The sequence below is a fragment of the Anoplolepis gracilipes genome, chromosome 8 (genome assembly GCF_047496725.1).
Source record: "Anoplolepis gracilipes chromosome 8, ASM4749672v1, whole genome shotgun sequence".
NCBI lineage: Eukaryota > Metazoa > Arthropoda > Insecta > Hymenoptera > Formicidae > Anoplolepis > Anoplolepis gracilipes.
In genome coordinates, this window is record NC_132977.1 from 11785607 (window position 1) to 11807648 (window position 22042).

The following is a 22042-nucleotide window of genomic DNA, read 5'->3' on the forward strand; positions in this document are numbered from 1 at the left end:
GCCGATAAACGCCTTTGAATATACCACAGTTTGTACTTACAATTTCTCTCACTTTCGTGCATGCATAATCGCGAGTTAATGCAATATATACACACATGATCTTGCAAGATTACACCATCTTCTTTTCACTATAAATATTTTGACCGACTTACGAAATCGATATTTTCTTAGATAATAGTCATGAGAAAATTTTCCATAGTTTAAATTGTTTTTTAAATAAAGCTTAATTTATGAAAAACTTTTTATTCTCGATCACGAATTATCCGAACGTCGTTTGCTACATATGCAAAAAAAAAAAAAAAAAAAAAAAACATTTATAATTTCTACAGTTCGGCAAATGTTATTGTATTATCAGTTTTTTAAATATAATACATTATTGATGTCTATTTTTTTAATTTAGAATGAATTTAATATTAAAAAGCTCATTCACGATTTAAATTGTATAATAAATTGAGCGGAAATATAATTTATGATAGAAAATTTATTCATCTGACAATGAGACATATCTTAATGAATATGTCATTCCTTAATGGCAAGAAATAGATACTGTAAATTAATTGAGCAAATACATTCGTCCATTAATCATATCAGTACGAGTTCGAAGATTAATGATTCGAGTATTTGATTTGCTTGTAGTACGCATTCAACTTTCAAATAAAATAATAAAGAGAGTACGGGATATACGGATTAATATACGGATATGATTAAAAATATATCTTTTATTATCTTATAAATCCTAAATTATGTGCCGGAAAGTACATCGATTGTATCAATCTTTACTATTAGTGTGAACCATATTTTTCATTTTTCTTTGTAAAAGAAAATCATTTTACGTCTTACGTAAATCTAAAATTTTCTCAATATTAGATACTCGCACTTTCGAATTACATGCGTGACTGCACAAAATAATGCTAATCGCTAACCACTAAAACCGCTACGCGAAACTTCATCAATCTACTCCTAATTCTTGCGTTTCAATCGATAACCGCAATCCTTGATGAAAGTGTCAGTAAGTGTTTCTAATCGGGTTTATTGTTTTTCTTTTACATTCAATTATTGGCGGCAATTTAACTGAAGTTGAAGCGGCGTTTCCCATCGAAACGAAATCCGTAAGCCGCGCTATTCGGCGCGTCGACCAGCGCAGGATTTCGGTACTGATGAAATGATCCATGAAGATGGGGCGGTCTCACGGCGTTTTGTTCCTCGTCCTGCGTACCTTTCAAGTAAAACGCCTCGAACTCACCCTCGGGTAAGAGAATATCCTTCAGAGACTTGTCATCCGGATCGTATGCCGCTGCGACGGTAATTAAGGCGACAAGGAGGCACAAAGTCTGCGATGATAAAAATTAAAATTAATATTTTATATTACTTTATATTATATTCATATTTATTTGAAATTTTATATTATATTATTTTACATTTATCTGGGATAAAAAAAAGGGATCTAAAAAAATATCTGGAAATTGCAATAGAGTTCCACAATAAAATATCAAATATCTATACGCATTAAAATGCTATTTACATTAAGTCCTATTACAATCGTCTATATCGGACATAACGAGTAATTAAATGAGTGATAAGTGGCAATAATTTTCGATAGACGAGTATATATATACGTACTAATAAAATGTTTCCGCCGCTGCGTGTTATTATTATTTTCCGTTCCATTTCTTCGGCGATATCTTGCGCGATCAAGGCGAATTAAAGTGGCAGCTAATGTGACGTGTTGTCTTACGGCGATGTCGTCGCCGTATAAATCTCTCTTAGCTGAATCAATGAAATAGCGAAAGCGATAAATGGGGTCATTCGTCAAATTAATTGCACGTTGTGCCACGTGGTATTATCGTGAATGTGTTTGCAATTAACTGCAAATGAGAAAAAAAGGTCGCGTTTGTTCGTCCGTAAAGTGCATTTCCGCTGGACACTAATGTCCAGGTACTCGGGGAGTACCACGTTTACGTGGATTCAATGTTGCATGTGAAACGTGAGCATCGCTTCGATTCGCAGGCTGAATCTAGAGTAAAATATATCGTGCCTCTAATAATAAGGTTCTTCCGTAAAAGTGAGTCTTAAGAGAAAATCCAAGTATAAAAGAAGAGATGTGAAGAATGCCTCGTGTAAGATTAAAACCCCGCCAAAGAGTCTAAATAATTTTATAATGATATTTATTTATTTGTTTGCACCTAGACGGATGTCTAGGTTTAAAGGTGCAAATTGCAGTCGCAATGTAAATTAATCGCGATGTATATCTCTCTAAGGGAATTTAATTACTCCATTAAAAAAAAAAAAAAAAAAAAAAACATTGGAAAATATAAACACATTTTAGACAGTTTTTTGAAACGAATTATATACATTTTATTTATTTATATTTATTTATTTATTTATTTATTTGAGTAAAACAATAGAAACGGTTATGTCAAAATCACCGTATATATCTTTTAATCGCGTGGAAACCGTGAAAAGGCCGTGTTTTCATGAACACTTAACTAATTAACTAATTAACGTTAACAATGCAGATCACGCGAGAGAAAAATCTCCATCGCTTTCTTTCTTTTACACGAAATGAGAAGAGTTGTTATTCTGTTGTGTTATTCCGAGAACCCGCTAAAATTGATTATTTATACTCTGTGAACTAATCGTCATTCATCATCGTAGGTCTGGACTAGATAGAGCATCAGTAAATAAGCGTAAAACGGCGTTTACACACAAGTCTATCCAATTAGGGATCACGATGATCCGCGAAGCACGAAAGCGAAAGTATTTAAGTAAAGCGTGACGAAGCGAAGCGTCTCATCTCGAACACTTTACGGATTTTAAATGCCTTAAGTCAACACTCGCAGATTGATCGACTCGATATCAAAGATACCTCTATATATATATTTTTTTTTTTTTTTTTGAATTACAATAGAAAGTAAGCAACGTATATATCCAGTGTTTCACGTGAATAACGTTGAAATTATTTAAATAAAAATAAAATCAAATTTTATCTCGGCACTCAGAAAAAATGATCTCGCAACTTCAACAAAAATTTTCTAGATGTAAAAAATTAACTGAAACATAGATAAATTATTAGCAAGTACTGTGATACTACATATATTCCGCGCTTAATCAATTTCACTGACAGAGACAGAATTTATTATCTGTACTATTATATAGTCTCAGTAATTTAGACAGAAAATTTGCACAATTATATTTGTGATTAATATTTGGCAATGGGATCTAAATTTTCTAGCGATAAATTTTAATTGACACATTTAGAAATTTATCTACATTAGCAAAATATTTTTTTGAGTGCGATATCAAGATAGATGATTTATTTTAAATTTCTTTCAATTTAGATAAGATAGATGAAATTATAAACCACCTTATTTACATGATTTTAAATAACATTGCTTTAAAAAAGTAATTAAAAAAAAAATGAAAACATAATAATTGTTATATATAATTATATATAATTACATATAATTGTGTTATATGTATAATTATTATAATTTAGTAGAACTCAGGCTTTAGTAAATGTTTAATAATTCTTTAATATGATAATTCTTTAATATGATTTGAAATAATTTAAGGCAGATAATGCATTTTTCCATCTAAAATAAAGATGTAAATATAATATCATTATCTAGACTAGCCAAAAATGAAATAAGGCAAGGTGCTTCATCTAAATCATTATCCAGATTATTTTATGTAAACAACAGAAAACACTGTATATATCTATAATAATATATGTGTAATCTAATAAAAAAAAAAGAAAGTGCTTCATTTACCAAAACTTTTTCGGAAGGACCAATTTCGCTGATCATTCGTCAACAGAACACCGTTCTCTCCATCTGGCCGACCTGGTTCTCGACGATTGAGAAGGCTCTAATTGTGTTGCGATCTAAAATTAAGATAAAAAAAGAAAAAAAAAACATTAGTCTCGGACAGTGTCAAGCTGCGTCCATCCGGAGATCTGTATTATTGTGTATTCTTGAGACACGTGCCTTAAGGTAAATGACACCTCCGGGAAATGGCGCGCACGCGTGGACTCTCGCGCGGAAAGACTTCGAAAGACTCTCGGGTCGAGAGGTAGAGGTATCGCCGGGAAAAAGTGAAAGCCAGCAGCGGCGGCGTCGCCGCTCGCGATACGCGAGCGGACTTCAAGCGTCACCGTCTTGCATCGGCGCGCTTTCGCGGCCTTGTCGCGTTCCTCGTCCTCGTCTCGCAGTGCAAGTCGCCGCCCCGCGGTGTCCTCGTGGCCGCAAAAAACGGAAGTCGATGAAAGTGGAAAACGAGCCGAGCGGCGCGTGCGCCTTTGTTGTTGGTTTTTTTTTTTTTTTTTTTTTTTTCCCGCGCTAGAGACGCGTGCACGTTTCGCGATTGACGTGTTACTTATTCTATCGCCAAGTGGATAAATGGATAGCCTTTTTCTGCTCGGCTTTTTAAGCATCTTTTAATTCTCCGACGTCTCTTTATCAGTCGCTCGCGACTTATGCTTACTATTAGATTAGAAATAATCGAACCTGACGTACGTTTAATATATCGAAGAGATATCGTTTCAACGATCAAATAGCATCTTGTCAGTGAAAAGAGAAGCTCATCCGTTCGATTTAATTTCTTGATTGAAAGATTGATTAATGAAATGAAAAAAATATGAAATTGATATAATTGCGAATTATCCATGGAGCAGATATAATTATGATTTGAATCAAAGAAAATGTAGTACTTTCATAGTAACAAAAAAAGAAATAATAATAAAAATTGAACCGATTTAAACTTTAAACACAATTCCATGAGAAATTTAAAAAACACAATGCAATAATCGACATTATATCGTTGTACAATAAATTATTATTATTATTATTATTATTATTATTATCTAAAGTATATCGATATAATATATACTCTTATTAATATTATAAATATCTTAATAATTACAGTGTATATATTATAATAGTATCATATATATATATATATATATATATATATATATATATATATATATATTATTTTAATTTTTGACTTTGCGTGTGGTGGTCACACAGAGAAATCGGAATAATAAAGTTATTTCGTGGAATATCTCGCAACGTTAATCCTAAAGAGTTAATAATACACTAGATTGCTATTATTAATGCTAATTTGTTGACTTTTACTTTATAAAAGTTTTGCTGTTTAAAACAACTAAATTTACAGATTACAACTTGAGACGCATGCTTCGCATTCCTGTGTTACGTCATTGTACAGAGATCAATCACTTTGTGTTTTACGAGAGATATCATTTATTTTTATATGTGTGTGTGCGTATATATACATAATCCCCCGCGTGTATTCTAAATACCATGAAATATAATATATATATATATATATATATATATATATATATATATATATATATATATATATATTTATTTCCAGATTTTAAGAGCAAACATAGAAAGTGATATGGAGAAATTACTGCAGATTAAAACGCTAATTATTGCCATTCTTTTTCGCATTAGCGATCGTGCGACCGATCGTTTCTAAATTAAGCAGGGAAATCTCCGAATGCGAGTTTACAAATTTACGACTAATAAAAGAATATTATTGCTGCTGGAACTCGCGTTCAGATAAAACTTTATAGGCAAGTATAATAACTTGAGAAGGATGTGAATTAATTATCCAAGGAAAGATAAAGGATTTAAAAGGAATAACATTCTTGTTTTTAAACCCCTGATAAGACAACCTACGTCGAGGTGAATTTTTTCTATTGTGCATTTAATCGATTCTGGCGCGTTAGCTATGAGAATAATGAAGAAAAATTTTTGTTTGATTTGTTCTTAAAAGTTTAATATTTCTTATATCTTTTAATATGTATAAATAATAATTCGATGCGCAATTGAAAAAAAAATATGTCTCCTTTTACCTTCTGAACGAAAGACAATAGAGCATAATAAAAATTAAATGATTAAAATTGAATTTTGTTTAAGTATATTTTATTCATAAAAATTATCTTATTAACAATGATGCATATTTTTCATGCAATATAAATATTTCGATATAAAAGTTATAGCTGTTCAAAGTACAATTGTATATGATTGAACAAAATTATTTTATAAATTATATGAGAGTTTGAATGTGTTTATATATTTACAAAAATGTGAATTACTTAAGTGAAATTCAATCTTGAAAAGATAAATGAAAGATGAAGATATCAAAGAACTGTTTCCATTGTTTATTACAATCATAATACAATCATCATAATATCTAGATTGTACGATTATATTTATTTCGTCGAAATAATCTTATAGAGTTTTATCTTTAGATGTTATATTTCTTTGGATAAAACATCATAATTATCAGAGCCGCATTTACTTATAAGCGCATTATCTCGGGCCATAAATTCAGGAGCCTTCGACAAGCCACGTTATTATGGAAAATAGTTGTTAAACTTTGCAATTATATTGATGTAAATATAATATATATGTTATTTAAAGAGAAATATTATTTTTCACATGTGTAAGTACAGTAAAGTACTGCTGTATAATATAAAAGTAAAGTTTATAATAAGTTCAATCAAAATTGATTACTATGCTACTCATTACGACATTAATGAAAAAAATAAATCAATTATTCTATATAATTATTTTACGATCAATAATTTTGCGAAATGTAAAACAAGAAAGAAACATTTATACATATTACATATGCATAAATGTTTATTATAATCTTATATTTGTTATTTGAAAATTAATTAGGCCTAATTCTATTTATAATATTACATATGACACATTTATTAAATATATGTTCGTTTTCTGTATCTATCTAACAATAAGTTATGCAAAACTCCAAAAAATATATTGCATCCAAAGACTTAGAAAACGTAAATTCAGCCCTGATTATTATTCTTAAGTACTTTTCTCTAACGTCGTCGTAACGCAATTCGAACAATATTTTGTGGATAATAGTATAAAATTACAAATATTCCACGCGCGCGAAAGAGAAATGTATAAATATACATAAATCTATATTAATACCTATATTTAAGTATAATGTTCTATATTAAGGACTTCTCACTTACACCTTTTTCGTTACAATTGCAAGAATTGTGTTACATATTATCCTAGACTTATACATATATGTAATCAATTCTTAAATGTATAATATAAAATAAATGAATATAACATAGCAACAAATAGAATTTTTATGAAAAAAAAACAAATGATATAAACAATTACTAAGACTCTTATTTTCTCATTAGTCATTAAAACATGATATCAAAAGTGAAAAATCATGCGAATTTTTTTCTTATACATAAAAATATATATACAAATAAATTAGTTTTTCCGCTCCACTACGTATTTGCAAGAATATTAATAAAATATTCTAACGAGTTAAACATTTATTAATGTAATAACAAAAAAACTCAGTTTTTTGTTATTACATTAATAAATGTTTAACTCGTTAGAATATGTTTTATATTTGCAACAAAAGTAAACGTTATAATAAATAAGATTTGCAGCCATTTATTAATTCACAAACTGAAAAAAGTTTGAGTTTATCAATCTATATATTATCAAATGGTGAAATATGAGTGGAAAATTAATTTATATTTCACAAGAAAAAGATTTCTTTACTTTCGATATCATAAGTCAATATGATGTCAATGAGAGACGAAAAGTTTTAAGCTGCATTAAATTTTTCAAATTCTTAACTTTCAATAATTTTATCACAATGTCTTTTTTAGAAGTGATAAGTAAAAGTTTGTGAAATAAATATAAAATCTAGTTGTGTGAAATTGTACAAAATTCTCAACATTGTGATTCGAACACAATATATCTCCTTATACATATATATATTCTGTATGTAGCATATACAGAAGAATTCTAGAAAATGAAAAAAATTTGGTACGATTTAAAAAATTTTAAGAAAAACTGATTTCTGTATAAAGAGTACATTTAAAAAATAAAATTAAAAAAAATAGAAATTATTGTTTACAGATATCAATGCATTTTTCTTTATGATAGATATTTAAAAAAATATCATAAAGAGATAAAGCTCATTATTAAATTATACACTTGCGTGTGTAAAATTTTTCCGATATTTATCTTCAATTTCCAGAATCAATCTGTATATCAATTGCACAGATAAATGTTAAAATTAATTAGTATTTATGTACACTAAATATTCCTCTACGTAAGTCATGGTTACACGTATCAAAATATATAATTCAGACAGAATATAGATACGAATCTAATTTTGTCTTTGCATTAGGAGGTGAAGTGAAAGGAGAGAACCAAGCTATCGAAAATCTTCCAAAAACTGCCTGAATTGATTTCCATCTACTATTACGAACCCATCTAGCTTCTTCTTTCTTAAGTTGTTCTATACCCTGCAATACATATTTTTATGAATATAAATCATTCTCTTTTTATAAATACAATCTCGCAGAAATAAATTTAAATATACATACAGTTTCATCATTCCATATAGCTTGTAGTTGTGTGCCTAACATCACAGCAGTAAAAATAGCGAATAAAAGTGCTTCGAATGCCAAAAATAACAATAACACTACTGTCGCTGGCGGATTAAACGTGGAGCATTCCCTCCATTCTTGTCTGACACACGTGGTGAATTGTTGTATACATAAAAATAGAGATTGTAGAGATATGCCCGCTATATAAAACTAAAAATATAGAATAATAAAAAATGTATTCAAGGAGTAATATCTATTAAAATATTTCAAATAGATTTACATTAGAAATGAATGTTTTGACAAATTTTGATTATTTTAATGCAAAGATTGACACCACATATAGTGGTGTATATGTAATTTGTAAAATACTCACAGTAAAAAGTACAAAGTATTTTTGATTATTTTCTCCCACACAATTGTTGACCCATGGACAATGATGATCCATTTTTCTAATACATCTACAATCAATGTTATAACATAGTGTAATCAATGCGTTATGTTATCTCACATATACAAACTCAATTCTATCAATTTACCTTTGGCAAACAGAGCAATGATGTGCCCTGTCAGGCTTGATAGAACAACATTTTGGACACTTGAAGATAACCTGTCCCTCTCTAAATCCCATTTGTTGTATCATCTCTTTTGTTGCATTACCTTTTGGTACTGCACCCTATATACAAGAACAAGATATCAAAAAAGCTTAATGTATCTTATTTCAATATATGCTCAAATATCTCTAATAAATATTGAATATTAAATATTATCTTAATTACCGGATCTGTAAACATGGTTCTTAAGTGTGATGCAAAAGCCAAAAATGCTAGAGATTGAAAAATGGCCATATTTAGGCTGGAATATAATGTATTTATTGTAGGAATAAGAATCACTGCCATTACTACAAATTCTGCATAGATTATCAGTAGCCATGTTAATACCGCACATATAATGCCACATATGTCCTATAAATATAAAAATGTTACATTAAGATTACATATTGAAATAAATAAGAATATAATGGATAAATTTGTTTTGGATGCTCATGCTTTTAGCATATAAATGTCACTTGTTTCTTTACTCTGTAAGCACTAAGAAAGATTTTAATGATATCATTAAGGTCTTTCTGAATAATAAATATGATTGCTTTTCAATTAAAGAAAACACTATAAAAATAATATTATTTTATAGTCTAATTTTGATATTATTTATAAGGATGTAATATATAATCAAAAATTCAGTGTTGGACTCTAAAAATATCCACTTAGTTTTTAATGTCATATAAAACAAACGTTCTCCTTTTCCTTATCTGAAACTTTTGTACACTCAACTTATTTATTACGATGCCAAAGTAAATTTTAATTCCTAATCAAACAAACTTATCCAATATATAATACATACACGTTAAAAATTATATTTGTAAGACATGCCTTAATACACCAGAGTTTACCGCCGCAACATCTGTTATGAAAGTCTTTCTCCCTGTGAAAGGGCATATATTCGTAATCCATCGTTGAAAGTGTTATTCACTGAACTGCTGTGTCCCTTGCGAAACATAAGGGAGATCACTAACGCCTCCGCCTTCGTACACGCAAAAATCCACAGCCACATTCCTAGAAAGTGAAAATTAAAAAAATAATAATACAGTTACAACGATATACGAGTGTTGCATTTTCAGTGCAGAATATTATTTGTCCGATGTGAAGATTGTGTTTAATGACAAGATAAATATTTATCAATGTTGTTTGTCAACGATAATGAGGATTTAGACTAGACTGTCGCAGAGTAAGCATATCGAGAATGACATGTCAAATCTCGCAGAAGGATGCGTAGATACCTAAATGATTTCAATTAAATACTCACATTGTTACAAGACAGCATACATTCGTGACGGGCAACAATGTGCGACGCTCATTATCCTCATACTGTTTTGCCTCGTAGCGTCGCAAAAACGCGTGCACCGTGGGTGGGAATTGATTTTTCCCGATAACACCTACGATGTAATTAGCAACCAAGTGGATAGGGTGTGCGTATGGCGATGCGTACGAGGTTACGAATGTATGAGCATAATACGTGATTATTTGTCGAATTAATTTTCATTCATTAATCGAGAAACGATGACAAGTAGCACTGAACGAAGCAGGTTGGCTCGCACTATTTTCCTGCCTCTCCTTCTCCCACGCGTTATCACATTTATCGTAACGGTTCACGGGACCATGTAAACGCGCCGCACCGAGGGAAGCGCGATCTGACGATCCGAGATCCGATTATCACGTATCACGTGTGTAATCTAGGGGATCGGCGGGAGGCGCCGAGTCGGATCTTGTCAAGAGCGGAGAACTAACGTCGTCGTTGCGAGCGCCACCTGCGGTTTGACAGGAGGAGGTCTGCACGTGGCGTAGAGTTCTTTTCACGGACCAATCGGCAACAAGATTACCAAAGCTTATCCTATTCCGATTGGTCAATCGAATACGGTGGTTTTCCGAACGCGACCCAGTAACACGACATACGCACGTACGGCTGGCAGAGGTGGGAGAGGGGGGGCGGCCACGGTCATATTGGCTACTTGTGACTTTTGGGAGGAACGAGTAAAAAATAACCCAACTTTCTCCTTGTCTCTGCGTCCAGGAAAATGCTGCCTTGGAGTGTCGTTCACTGATCCCAGCTACGCCGATCGTATCAGCGTGATCGTGGCCACCGTGATCGGGCCACCTCATCGTTCGCAACGAAGGCTGTGTCTCTCTCTCTCCGTGGAAAATGGTGCGTTCGGCCCCCAGGGGGGCACGGTCAGCGCCCACACTTTCAAAATTTAAGCGCCCTTGCACTCTCGTCCTATGTCACTTAATATTTCTTTCACGTTATGTCACTTACTATTCCTCTGCTGCAGAGTTTCTTCGGTTTCGGCCAGTCCGCCGACATAGAGATTACGTTGGACGGTGCTGAAACGCGAAAGACCGCGGACATCAAATCCGAGGATGGCAAGAAAGAGCGGCACCTGCTGTACTACGACGGCGAGACCGTGTCCGGCAAGGTAAAGGGGGTCCTACTTCACCAAATGCAACATTGAGTCAACGTTAATCGTTTGTCTGGTTTATGAAAACTGCAATTTAATAGGGCTGAAAACTGCTAACGTATTTCCATGCAATGTGTCTAGTGCGTTGGAAACTATGTGACTTGTTTTTCTATACTTCAAGTGTCATTATTATCACATAGAATGCTTACTCTTAGTCTAATGTCTAATATACTTATGAATTGTCAATTGTTAAAAATTATATATATATATATATTTGAAAAATTGAAAAATTTCATTACTTTATGTTTTATATTTGTTTGCAGATTAATTCATTATTAAAAGACACAGTTATAGAGAAATATAGATAATACTTTTTATATATTTCACATATTACGTTACTTTAATATTTTATTATATTTTACCTCTATACTTTTATAAAGTATGAAATTTTTTAATAAATTAATGCTTGCAGATCAACATCAGTTTACGGAAAGCTGGTAAATTAGAACATCAGGGTGTTAAAGTAGAGTTTATTGGACAAATTGAGCTGTATTATGACAGAGGTAACCATCATGAGTTTACAAGCTTAGTGAAAGAATTGGCAAGGCCAGGAGAGTTAACACACAATACAGTGTACACATTTGAGTTTCCAAATGTGGAAAAACCATTTGAAAGTTATACCGGCTCCAATGTGCGACTAAGATATTTCTTGAAAGTGACAATTGTACGAAGACTTAGTGACATTGTTAAAGAACTCGAATTAGTTGTACACACTCTTAGTTCCTATCCAGATATGAATAATCCCATTAAAATGGAAGTTGGAATTGAAGACTGTTTGCATATCGAATTTGAATATAATAAAAGCAAGTAAGTTGAATTTAATGAAATATTTGAATTGTCCCCAATGATTTTCTAAATTTCATTAATTCTTCTTTTTTTTCCAGATATCATTTGAAAGATGTAATTGTTGGAAAAATATATTTTCTTTTGGTTAGAATAAAGATAAAACATATGGAGATAGCAATCATCAAACGAGAAACTACAGGTTCTGGTATGTTTTAAATAATATATTAAATACACTTAATTATAGATTGTAGTAATACAATATTAACTATAATTTCCTGCAGTTTTGAATGCATGTTGAATAGCATGTGACAAAATTGGAATGCAAGTTTTGGTTTTACAAGTGTTTTTTTTTCACAATATACAGACATACTATGGCAATAATCAGAATACATATTTGCAGGCCCTCATACATTTACCGAAAACGAAACTATAGCAAAATACGAAATCATGGATGGTGCACCTGTTCGAGGAGAATCCATTCCTATAAGAGTATTTTTGGCTGGATATGATCTTGCGCCAACAATGCGCGATATTAATAAAAAATTTAGCGTTAGATATTATCTGAATTTGGTTCTCATGGACGAAGAAGATCGGCGATATTTCAAACAGCAAGTGAGTTATACGTTATACTTTCTTTAAGATTTTCTTATTGTATTTTCTTGATATGTTCAAAACGATATTATTGTTATACATTTTTCTTATTTGATATATTCTCATATTTATAGGAGATTACATTGTGGAGGAAAGGTGAGAAAAGCAGAAAATCACAAACGGCCTCGCCACACATGCCGTCGCATTTAGTGTCGGCTGAAACGGGATTCCCGCAAGGTGCTCCTCAGAACGGTCCACCATCAGTGCCGCCTGGTTCGGATCAACTGCCAACGAGTAACATCACAAACATGGAAGATACTCCAGCGCCAATCGAAGGCATGACACGAGAGGAAGGAGACGGCGAGGGAGAGAAAGAAGGTGGTCCAGAAAGTGATTGAGCACTTGCATATAGTTCTGTCCCTGGTGTCAATTATGGCCCAGATTAAATGAGAATGTTAAGTATGGCTAAAATGTGCAGTGTAAAGGAAGTAGTTTAAAAAAAAATGTCTCCTTTATGCGCGTTGGGAGATTGATTTTTATTGAGAAAAACAGCGGGGACCCATAAAAGACCTGCTAGTAAAATTGTAAATATTTTGGATACCATAAATATGTATACATATATTAGACATATATATATGTATATATATATATATATGTATATATATATATATATATATATATATATATATATATATATATATATATATATATATATACATATATAATTGAGCGAATGATTTATAATTAGTATATTACTGATCAAAATTATAATACTATTGAAAAATGAATTAAGAAAAAAGAAAAAAATTTTGGCATTTTGAAGAGAAAATAATTTCGCGAGATTATATATTTAATGAATTGCATATTGCAAATCACATAAATATAATATAAATAAGCAGTACGAATATTTCTGAATGGACGGCTTACTAATCAAATATTAAACAACCAACGGTACATTTTGCAAAACATCTGAATGTTACAGTGTTCTAAATGTTTTATACAGACAATTCCGACCCGCCTACTGTATAATTCTGAAAAACCTGAAGTTTCTCTTTTTTATGGCAGCGTCATATGTCAGGCAAAGAGAGTTTATAAATGCTGAATGGATATAATATACTCACAAAGGCTGCCCCATATTAATCCGTTCACCTAGTCTACGAGTAATAAATAAATAAACGAAGAACAGAAGAGAAAAAAACTACTTATGTGTATGATGCACGTTTTTTGAACATAATTTATATATAAGTACACACATACACATGTGACATCTCTCGAGCGAGCAAAATCGCACTTATTTTTAGAACGAGTTTGTATTAAAAAAAACAAAAAAACAAAAAAAAGACAAAAAAAGAAAGATGTCGATTGTTGCATGATACGAGTCATTGATTCTCTTTTGAGTTTAGCGCAATTATAGAAATCATTTCATAAAGTAGACTTTTATATGCAGAAATGTGTGCATTTTGCGTAATATATTAATCTTCCAAATAGACAAATTATGATATCTGCTCAAATCGATATGCCTTTCTGAACACAAGAATGGACTATGGTAGATTAAATAATGGGGTAGCCACCTCATGTATTTATAATATACATACATATTGTGCAGCATCGTATGTGTGTATATATATATATATATATGTATATATAGACATATATTTAACTTTTTATTCTGGCAATAATAATTGAAGTGACATTACCTCACAAAAATAAAAATAATATAATAAATTTTTATAATAAATTTTTAATTAGTAAATTTTTTTAATTGATTTACATATTTTTTGTTTCGATTTTGAATATATATTAATATTAGTAATGTGCATTTATTACGCTAATAAATTATTTTTCATATAAACAGTAAAAACACCAATCAAAGAGAGATTCTATATTATCTTACTTAAGTTTTTACGAAATTATTTTGTTGACTATATCATGCTTATATCATGCTCGATACTCTATGTATATATATACATATATACATACATATATATATATATATACACACATATGTAAGCACATACATATTTATATATTGTAATATCACAGTCATGAGCAGATATATTTTCTTCCATCGTTATAGTGAAATATCATGACGATGAAAGCAATGCTTCTGCAAAAGAAAAACTTATCGTTTTGTACTGTTCTATATCATGGGAATTTAACTGTAAAAACTTTACCAAGGGACATACATAATATTAGATGATATATATATATATATATATATATATATATATATATATGTGTGTGTGTGTGTATATATATATATATATATATACACATACATGTAACTAACGCCCGAGATTTTGTTTTGTGTAAGTTGTAATAACTTTACATAATCCATTTCCTTTGTTATTTGTTGATTGTAAAGCATGAGACTGTAAGAGAGATAGAGAGGTGAGAAAGAAGAAAAAGGAATGTGTTATGTAAGTAAAAGGAGGAAAAATCTATTTGTGAATTATTTGACATGTCAAATATTATATATATATATATATGTATATATTTGTGTGTGTGTATATATATGTATATATATTTCCATATACAAATATATACATATTATCATGTGCGGTATTCAACTAGTTGTATTATATTTTAATGCCCATATGAATATACATATATTATATATTGTATACAGTGCATATGTGCATACACATGTATATTGGAAACTTATAGCTAATTGATTTATATATGTATATACTCAGTCCAGTCTTCACGATTCTGCTCAGTTTTACATAAGTTTTTAATGTAATAGAATTAGAAAATATCATTTATTAGCGAGTGGTTATGCATAAATTTTATAAAATCGTGTATATCTGTATTGAAATAGTTGCCGAAATTGATACTTTTGCGCATTTTTATTTTCATCAAATTGTTTTAAAGTGTAACGTGCAACGCGCTTACGCTCGATCGTAAAATGTAGAAATTCATATGAAAAATAAAGAAGGATCTGTTGGTTGATTTTTCTTCAACGAGAATATGTAAATCGTCAATTATGATGCAGTTTAATAAAATGATATGCGATATAACATATGTAAAGCTATAGTAGGCATCAGAATTTCGTACAGAGGTATCGTTAACAATATTTCTCATAAAATTCCTCGATAATTGACGATTTTGTAAATAATGCAAAATCTCAAAGCCACGATTTCACCTGTCATGGCGTATAAATGCACCGATTCGCTATAGAATTCTTAGCCAATCGGCATGTTCGACACATGCGATATTAGTCGTACATTCAATCTTTCGCCAACAGAGACTTCTATCTATAACTTGTTACTTCGAAGGTTGACGTATTTCAAATATACAACGTACTTTGCGCACCACAGATCAAATATATGCAATGTCAAGAAAAAAACATAACATATCGTATATTAAGCCGGACGAACCGAAATTTCTACGAGAGTTAAAAGAGCAAATTGGATATAAAGAAGGCCCCACCGTTGACACAAAAGTAAGATATTTACGAATTATTTTACGAATAGATTTTTAATAATATGCAACTTTGTCTATAACCTTTTTATAATTATAATATTAAAAGGAAACATCTTAAAATATATTTATATGATTGATTAAACTAGAGAGAAGTATTAGCAGAAGCTTCTGACGACGAAAAGGAAGAGTTAATTGATGAAAAGCCTGTTGTTGTTGTATTAAACTCTGGTGATTTAACAGCGGAAGAAGCAGAGGCCTTCAAAAAACAGAAAGAGAAAGGTAAATTGTTTTAAATTGCTTTGAAGTCAATATAACATCGTATAGTATAGCACTATTAATCAAATAAATCATTTTCATTAATAATGTTTAGCTGATGACAGTTGTGAATTAATTTGCAGAAGAAAGTAACGCTCCAGCTGATCTATCTAAGAAGATTATATTTCGCAAGACTAAAATAGAGTCGGACAAATCTGACACAACTGCCACAGATAAACCTGTGAGAAAGAAAGCAAAAAGGGACAAGCAAAAGGTTGTCTTATCCTTTGATGCCAATGGCAGTGATGACGACAATGCTGGATAACATTAAATATGAATTCCTTTACTTAAATATCTTACATGTAAGTAAATTTTGTTGTAAATATAGTAAATTATTTATATGTGTATATATATAAATTTTATATATATATAAATTTTATATATATATAAATTTTATATATATATATCAAGATTGTATGTGAGAAATAGGTCATATAAAAAATCGATTACTCGTGAAAGAATGAATGAATAAGTGTTTATTGTTAAAATTTTTGAGATGTAACTCTTCTTGAAGTTTACAAAGATAATGTACAAAAATAGCAAATGCAATAGCAACTGGAAGCTAGTTATTACTTTTTACAATAAATATATGCGACATGTTTGATAGTATAAAACCAATAATATAGTACATACTTGTAAATTAAAAAAAAATTACATATAAGATAATTAAAGAAACCATAAATCGGCTATTTAAGCATCGACATTGAGAAGAGTCAATGAACTTTGTTCAATTTTTCATATATTTATATATTTAGACAAATGCTGGATAATTTATATACATTTTATCAAAATTTATCAAAATTAAATATGTCGGAATGAAATCGCAAGTCTTTTTGGCACACTGTATATAGTATAGTATAGTTCGTAATATACATGTGTTGTTAAAAGTATAAAAATATCGATCGATATAAATTGCTCTTTAAAAAGTCCTAGGTATTTCTCTCCTCAAGCCTCGATTAATTTTCGTAACAAAATACATGGTCATATTTTAATATCCAATATGGAGAAGGGCGGATGCTCGAGAGCGACGATCCACCCCCGTACACGCCATTCCGATCGCGGATCGCCCTTATTTTTAGGGAAGCATCACTCTCATTGGACACGCACGTGTACGCGGTCACGTGACGAAGCGTGCGACAAGCGTTACTGGTCGCCCGCCGGCCCTTTAACGCGCGACGATAGCGATACGTCATTAAAACGTCGCCGGGTCACGTGATCGACGTCCGCCATCTTGGCAGTTTTGTCGACGGTGGTAAGAGGAGCGGATCGGTGACGTCGCGTCGCGTCGCGTCTCGAATAAACACGCGAGTACACGCAAGAGAGCGGCTCCACGGGCTTCTCGTACGAGCATCACCGACGTATCCACGGGCGACGACGTTGACAGCCGGCTGGTGCCGCCGCGGGTGTTTGCCCAACGACACGGTCAGTGTAGAATTTAAATAAGCGCGGCAATCCCGACGCCAGACGATTGTGCGTGTCGTGTCGTGCAGCGGGATCACCGTCGTCCAGGGGGGATGACGATGCCGGGGCCGGGGCCGGGACGACGTCGCGCTGCAGCTGTTCGACGTACACGGCACACGTTGTAGCCCGTCACGCAGAGAAATGGCGGGAGCCCCGATCGCCCCGGTTCACGCTCGCGGTTTTAGCATGTGTGCGTGACAGCGTAAACATGTATGTGTGCGCGCGCGCGTGTGTGAGACCGACGAGTGAAAGAGAGCGCGTGTGTCCGGAGTATGGATGTGAGTCTGTCTATATGAACCCATTGATCTGTTGGATTTTTTTTTTTTTTTTTTTTTTTTTTTTTTTTTTTTTTTTTTTTCGGAGCACGATGCGATCAGGATCGTGTCGTCTTCCCCAGGTGCCCGTGCGTCTCCTCTCTACCCTCTCCCCCCTCCCCTCCTCCTGTTGCCCTCTTCTTAGCCATGTCCCTCTAAGCGTGAGATTATCTTGGATAGACGACGATCCACGTATGTGTACCAACTTGCTCTTCTCGATGCAAAACCGTAACGACGGACACGTTTGCATGGGTAAACAATGTCAGAAACCCAAAATGGAGGCTAGATAGGGAGTTTTGACGATAAACAGTAGCGTCCGTATGGCGTTCAAGTCCCAGGTTGTTGAATTTCGTCGCGTTAAATTGGTCGACGGAATTTATTCCTTGAATATTTCTTTCTTCATTCACGTTATAATTTATTCCGACTTTCCGTATAAAATTCTCTCGTAAAGATATAATAATGATTTCTTATATAACAGCGGACTTTGCACGTACCTTATCCACATTCTTTGGGTGATGATTCATCGATGATCAGTCCCTTTGATGTTTATGTCAATGATTTTTTTTTCGCTTTTTTCTCTTCACGAAAAAGGGAATTTGTAGGTGGAAAAGAATCAAAGAATCGTGATACGCACAACTTTAGTATTGTATAACAAGATATTCTCGCAACGTTTATAATAGAACCAGGACACTGGCCTCGTTATTTACAAGCTTCTTTTTATATTAATATCACTCGTAGAAACATTGATTAAGAAAAATTTATTTTTAAATTAATTTATTTTAAATTTATTTTTCATGAAATTGATTTTTTAATCAAACAACTAATTTTAATATAAACCATCTTAATTGGAATTGACAATCGAAATTTTATTATTTATTGTTTGATCATAAATTTTAAACGCCTTTTAAGTTCTAATTTTAAATGCTAAATTTTAAAATCAATTTCAAGCACAAATTCACTGCATGAAAATTGACATTTTCATTTTTCTAAAATTAATTATTCACGAGGGAATGAACGCATTTAAATAATTGCAACTTCTATTTTAATATACTCACAAATGGCATAGAATGCACAATGAATTTATTGATGTTTGATGTATTAATTAATTATAATATTGTTGGAAGCTTTAGCGCATGATTAGTCTCATTAGTCATTTATCGGTCTTGGATTGTACGAGAAAATATTTTTCGCATTTTATTGTTAAATTAAAAGCTTTCCGCAAAAATCGCTGTAAATTCTAAACTTGTGTTTACCACGGTAAAAGTATAACGGGGAGATTGAATTACGCCTGTTAAACAGATATGGTGAAATCGTGAGAAACGCACATCGCTATTCCAACACATTTGCTTCCTTCTCCGTTGCTTCTCGCCTTAAGGGATTTAGTAAAGCTATAAGTCATTCTTTTTATTGCTTTTTTTTTTTTCTCAAGAGTAAGTACCTATCATTCGATAAAAAAGGAAAATTAAAACGGCCAACTTCATCACGTCCGATTAATTGCAAAGAATCATTTCTGTTACGAAAAAGCCTTATAATCAACTGTCACAATGTTGTGAAGGAAGGAAATAATTTTTTATGCAAACGCAGCTATTATAAACGCGAAAGGTCAACTTTAGCAATTTTGAGTAACGATTTTAATTAACTACGATTAAAATTACAGATTTTGGTGCAAGAATTAGGTAAGTCAATAATTTGCAAGGTCCACTTTAACTATAAACTTGTATTTAAAATGGGTTTTAAAAGGTTTTAGAAAGGATTTAGTCTCAAATTAAATTTTAAATTGAAAACAAATGCAAAGGTTTATAATATAATATTCTTAATATATACATACATTTATATATATATATATATATATATATATATATTTTTTTTTTTTTTTGTATATATTTTAAATCGAAATATTTTCCAAGTATATAGAAAGATTGGAAAAATAAAGTCTTCGATATTATAGGGTTATCTCATTCTTGCATTGATCCTTTCGATTCTTCTCTTTGTGCAGTTATTGACCTAGAAACTCTCTCATGCAACACAAAAGTTTAGAGAATTTTATTGCAGATATACGTACAAGAATTATCTCTAATACATTCAGACATTCTTTGGAAATATTTTGCATTTTGTTTACGGAGAAATATATATTTAATGTTACATAACGTAAATGAAAACCACTGACTCTCTCTCTCTCTCTCTCTCTCTCTCTCTCTCTCTCTCTCTCTCTCTCTCTCTCGATATATTTTCCTTAAATATCTTTTCGAGGAAAAATATATCGATGGACAGGATTGTAAATCGTTATTCAAGAATTATGGTTCCGTAGCGTGATGTACTTGGTCGGTAGCGATTTTTGAGTAGCGTTCTCTCCCCGTTATGACAAGAAAAAAATTAAAAAAATATTTAGCATACGGGGATTCGCTCTTACTTAACGGCTTTATTATTACTTTTATTATACGGCATTGATTTTGCGTGTAAACTTGGCAACGCTGTGTGTACCGTCGGCGCACTGTAACGATTTCAACAGTTAAAAGCGTCATGCAGAGAAGACGAAAACCCCGAAATTGATTTCAAACGAGTGCTCGCCCTCACATTTATGCATGTGCGCACAAACACATGTCTCGCGTTCGCCGCAATTGTCAAACTCTGAAGGAAACGTGAGGCACCGCACGACATGTTCGCACGCAAAAACCACTCGTTCTTTGAGAGATGTACGACTTAAAAACTCGCATTATGAAAATTAATCGAGTGATAGGAAAGTTAATGATTATCAATTAATTAAGCATTTTTGACATTTATTCTTTTATAATTAGAGAACTTGTAATAAGGCCATTCCAATTAGCAATGTAGAATACCACGTTTCCTTTTCACATAATGACATTGTTTACAAGTTAATCTCTTCCCTGTTGGATATGCAAAAAAAAAAAAAAAAGATGCTATTAAAATATCATCCCAATTTCTTAAAATGTGACAGGTAAAAATATATATTATCTGTGGCAATGTATACATACATATAATGCCTATTTATTTACGTTTTATTATACATTTTTTTGAAAACTAATAATAATAATAATATATTTGCAGTTAAATGAGGGAAGTGATTAATGCGAAAGATTGACAGCAGCAGACATATTTGATAACGATTTGTCTCCTTTCCTCGCTTCTCCTATTCTACTCTCTTTCCGTCGCATTTTTTATTAAGAAAAAAAAAAAAAAAAAAAAAAAAAAGCAGCTGTAGGACCTAAAGTCTTATCCATTCCCATAAGCGGCATAAGGTACTAATCGCGCGTCTAATGCGGAGGATATACCCTGTATATGTCGCGTTCGTATCTGATGCGCGATTGGTCGATTTTTCCGCGCATACCGCACGGATATGCAGGAATCGCTTTGAGAATAGGCCTTTACCCTGCGCCTACGATCCTGGGGCGCACAACTTTTTCTACCCGTCTCGTCGCGCCTGCCCTCTAGTGTGCCAATCATCAGCGAGATGAACGTGTTTGCTCTATTTACAGGTTTGTGAATATAAATCGCGTAATCGTGCTACCCCGTGACTTGTGAACGATAGAGATTCGTGAAATATCGGATTAGTACTGGATATCACTAGCGCTGAGCGCGGCGAACGGTCCGGACAACAACATCATCATCAGCATCATCATCGTCGTC

At 32.2% G+C, this 22042-nt stretch overlaps 4 protein-coding genes across 5 annotated transcripts; 2 read left to right on the forward strand and 2 right to left on the reverse strand.

Annotated features, from left to right (window-relative positions):
• Window positions 1–752: 752 nt before the first annotated feature.
• Window positions 753–4215, reverse strand: LOC140668877 (uncharacterized). 2 transcript variants are annotated; one of them, XM_072898197.1, is made up of 4 exons: window positions 3987–4214; window positions 3771–3883; window positions 1621–1767; window positions 753–1331 (listed from the first exon to the last, which is right to left on the reverse strand). In XM_072898197.1, the coding sequence occupies exons 3-4, from the start codon at window positions 1666–1668 to the stop codon at window positions 1068–1070; spliced, it is 312 nt and encodes a 103-aa protein (XP_072754298.1). In that variant the 5' UTR covers window positions 1669–1767; window positions 3771–3883; window positions 3987–4214; the 3' UTR covers window positions 753–1067. The 2 variants fall into 2 exon arrangements, with proteins under 2 accessions (XP_072754298.1, XP_072754299.1); XM_072898198.1 differs by lacking the exon at window positions 1621–1767 and having other exon boundaries at window positions 3987–4215.
• A 3911-nt stretch (window positions 4216–8126) lies between these two features.
• On the reverse strand, window positions 8127–10706 carry LOC140669090 (palmitoyltransferase ZDHHC3). The gene is made up of 7 exons (XM_072898599.1): window positions 10295–10706; window positions 9862–10044; window positions 9211–9396; window positions 8971–9107; window positions 8808–8892; window positions 8432–8644; window positions 8127–8350 (listed from the first exon to the last, which is right to left on the reverse strand). The coding sequence occupies exons 2-7, from the start codon at window positions 9940–9942 to the stop codon at window positions 8189–8191; spliced, it is 864 nt and encodes a 287-aa protein (XP_072754700.1). The 5' UTR covers window positions 9943–10044; window positions 10295–10706; the 3' UTR covers window positions 8127–8188.
• A 247-nt stretch (window positions 10707–10953) lies between these two features.
• Vps26 (vacuolar protein sorting 26) lies at window positions 10954–15850 on the forward strand. The gene is made up of 6 exons (XM_072898597.1): window positions 10954–11191; window positions 11319–11462; window positions 11917–12311; window positions 12389–12495; window positions 12691–12902; window positions 13016–15850. The coding sequence occupies exons 1-6, from the start codon at window positions 11189–11191 to the stop codon at window positions 13277–13279; spliced, it is 1125 nt and encodes a 374-aa protein (XP_072754698.1). The 5' UTR covers window positions 10954–11188; the 3' UTR covers window positions 13280–15850.
• Window positions 15851–16010: 160 nt separating this feature from the next.
• Window positions 16011–22031, forward strand: LOC140669091 (uncharacterized protein KIAA1143 homolog). Its single transcript, XM_072898600.1, has 4 exons — window positions 16011–16326; window positions 16454–16586; window positions 16706–16924; window positions 21892–22031. The coding sequence occupies exons 1-3, from the start codon at window positions 16216–16218 to the stop codon at window positions 16885–16887; spliced, it is 426 nt and encodes a 141-aa protein (XP_072754701.1). The 5' UTR covers window positions 16011–16215; the 3' UTR covers window positions 16888–16924; window positions 21892–22031.
• The last annotated feature ends 11 nt before the right edge of the window (window positions 22032–22042 follow it).

Excerpts from the sequence above, each read along its gene's own strand:
- LOC140668877 (XM_072898197.1), bottom strand. The coding sequence starts at position 1,668 with ATGGAACGGAAAATAATAATAACACGCAGCGGCGGAAACATTTTATTA. Across the intron at positions 1,332-1,620 it reads GCGGCGGAAACATTTTATTA|ACTTTGTGCCTCCTTGTCGC; the intron begins GTACGTATATAT and ends TTATCATCGCAG.
- LOC140669090 (XM_072898599.1), bottom strand. The coding sequence starts at position 9,942 with ATGGATTACGAATATATGCCCTTTCACAGGGAGAAAGACTTTCATAAC. Across the intron at positions 9,108-9,210 it reads GAACCATGTTTACAGATCCG|GGTGCAGTACCAAAAGGTAA; the intron begins GTAATTAAGATA and ends TCTTGTATATAG. Across the intron at positions 8,893-8,970 it reads CATTGCTCTGTTTGCCAAAG|ATGTATTAGAAAAATGGATC; the intron begins GTAAATTGATAG and ends CATTGATTGTAG.
- Vps26 (XM_072898597.1), top strand. Across the intron at positions 11,463-11,916 it reads GCGAGACCGTGTCCGGCAAG|ATCAACATCAGTTTACGGAA; the intron begins GTAAAGGGGGTC and ends TAATGCTTGCAG. Across the intron at positions 12,312-12,388 it reads TTTGAATATAATAAAAGCAA|ATATCATTTGAAAGATGTAA; the intron begins GTAAGTTGAATT and ends TTTTTTTTCCAG.
- LOC140669091 (XM_072898600.1), top strand. The coding sequence starts at position 16,216 with ATGTCAAGAAAAAAACATAACATATCGTATATTAAGCCGGACGAACCG. Across the intron at positions 16,327-16,453 it reads GCCCCACCGTTGACACAAAA|AGAGAAGTATTAGCAGAAGC; the intron begins GTAAGATATTTA and ends TGATTAAACTAG. Across the intron at positions 16,587-16,705 it reads CAAAAAACAGAAAGAGAAAG|AAGAAAGTAACGCTCCAGCT; the intron begins GTAAATTGTTTT and ends ATTAATTTGCAG.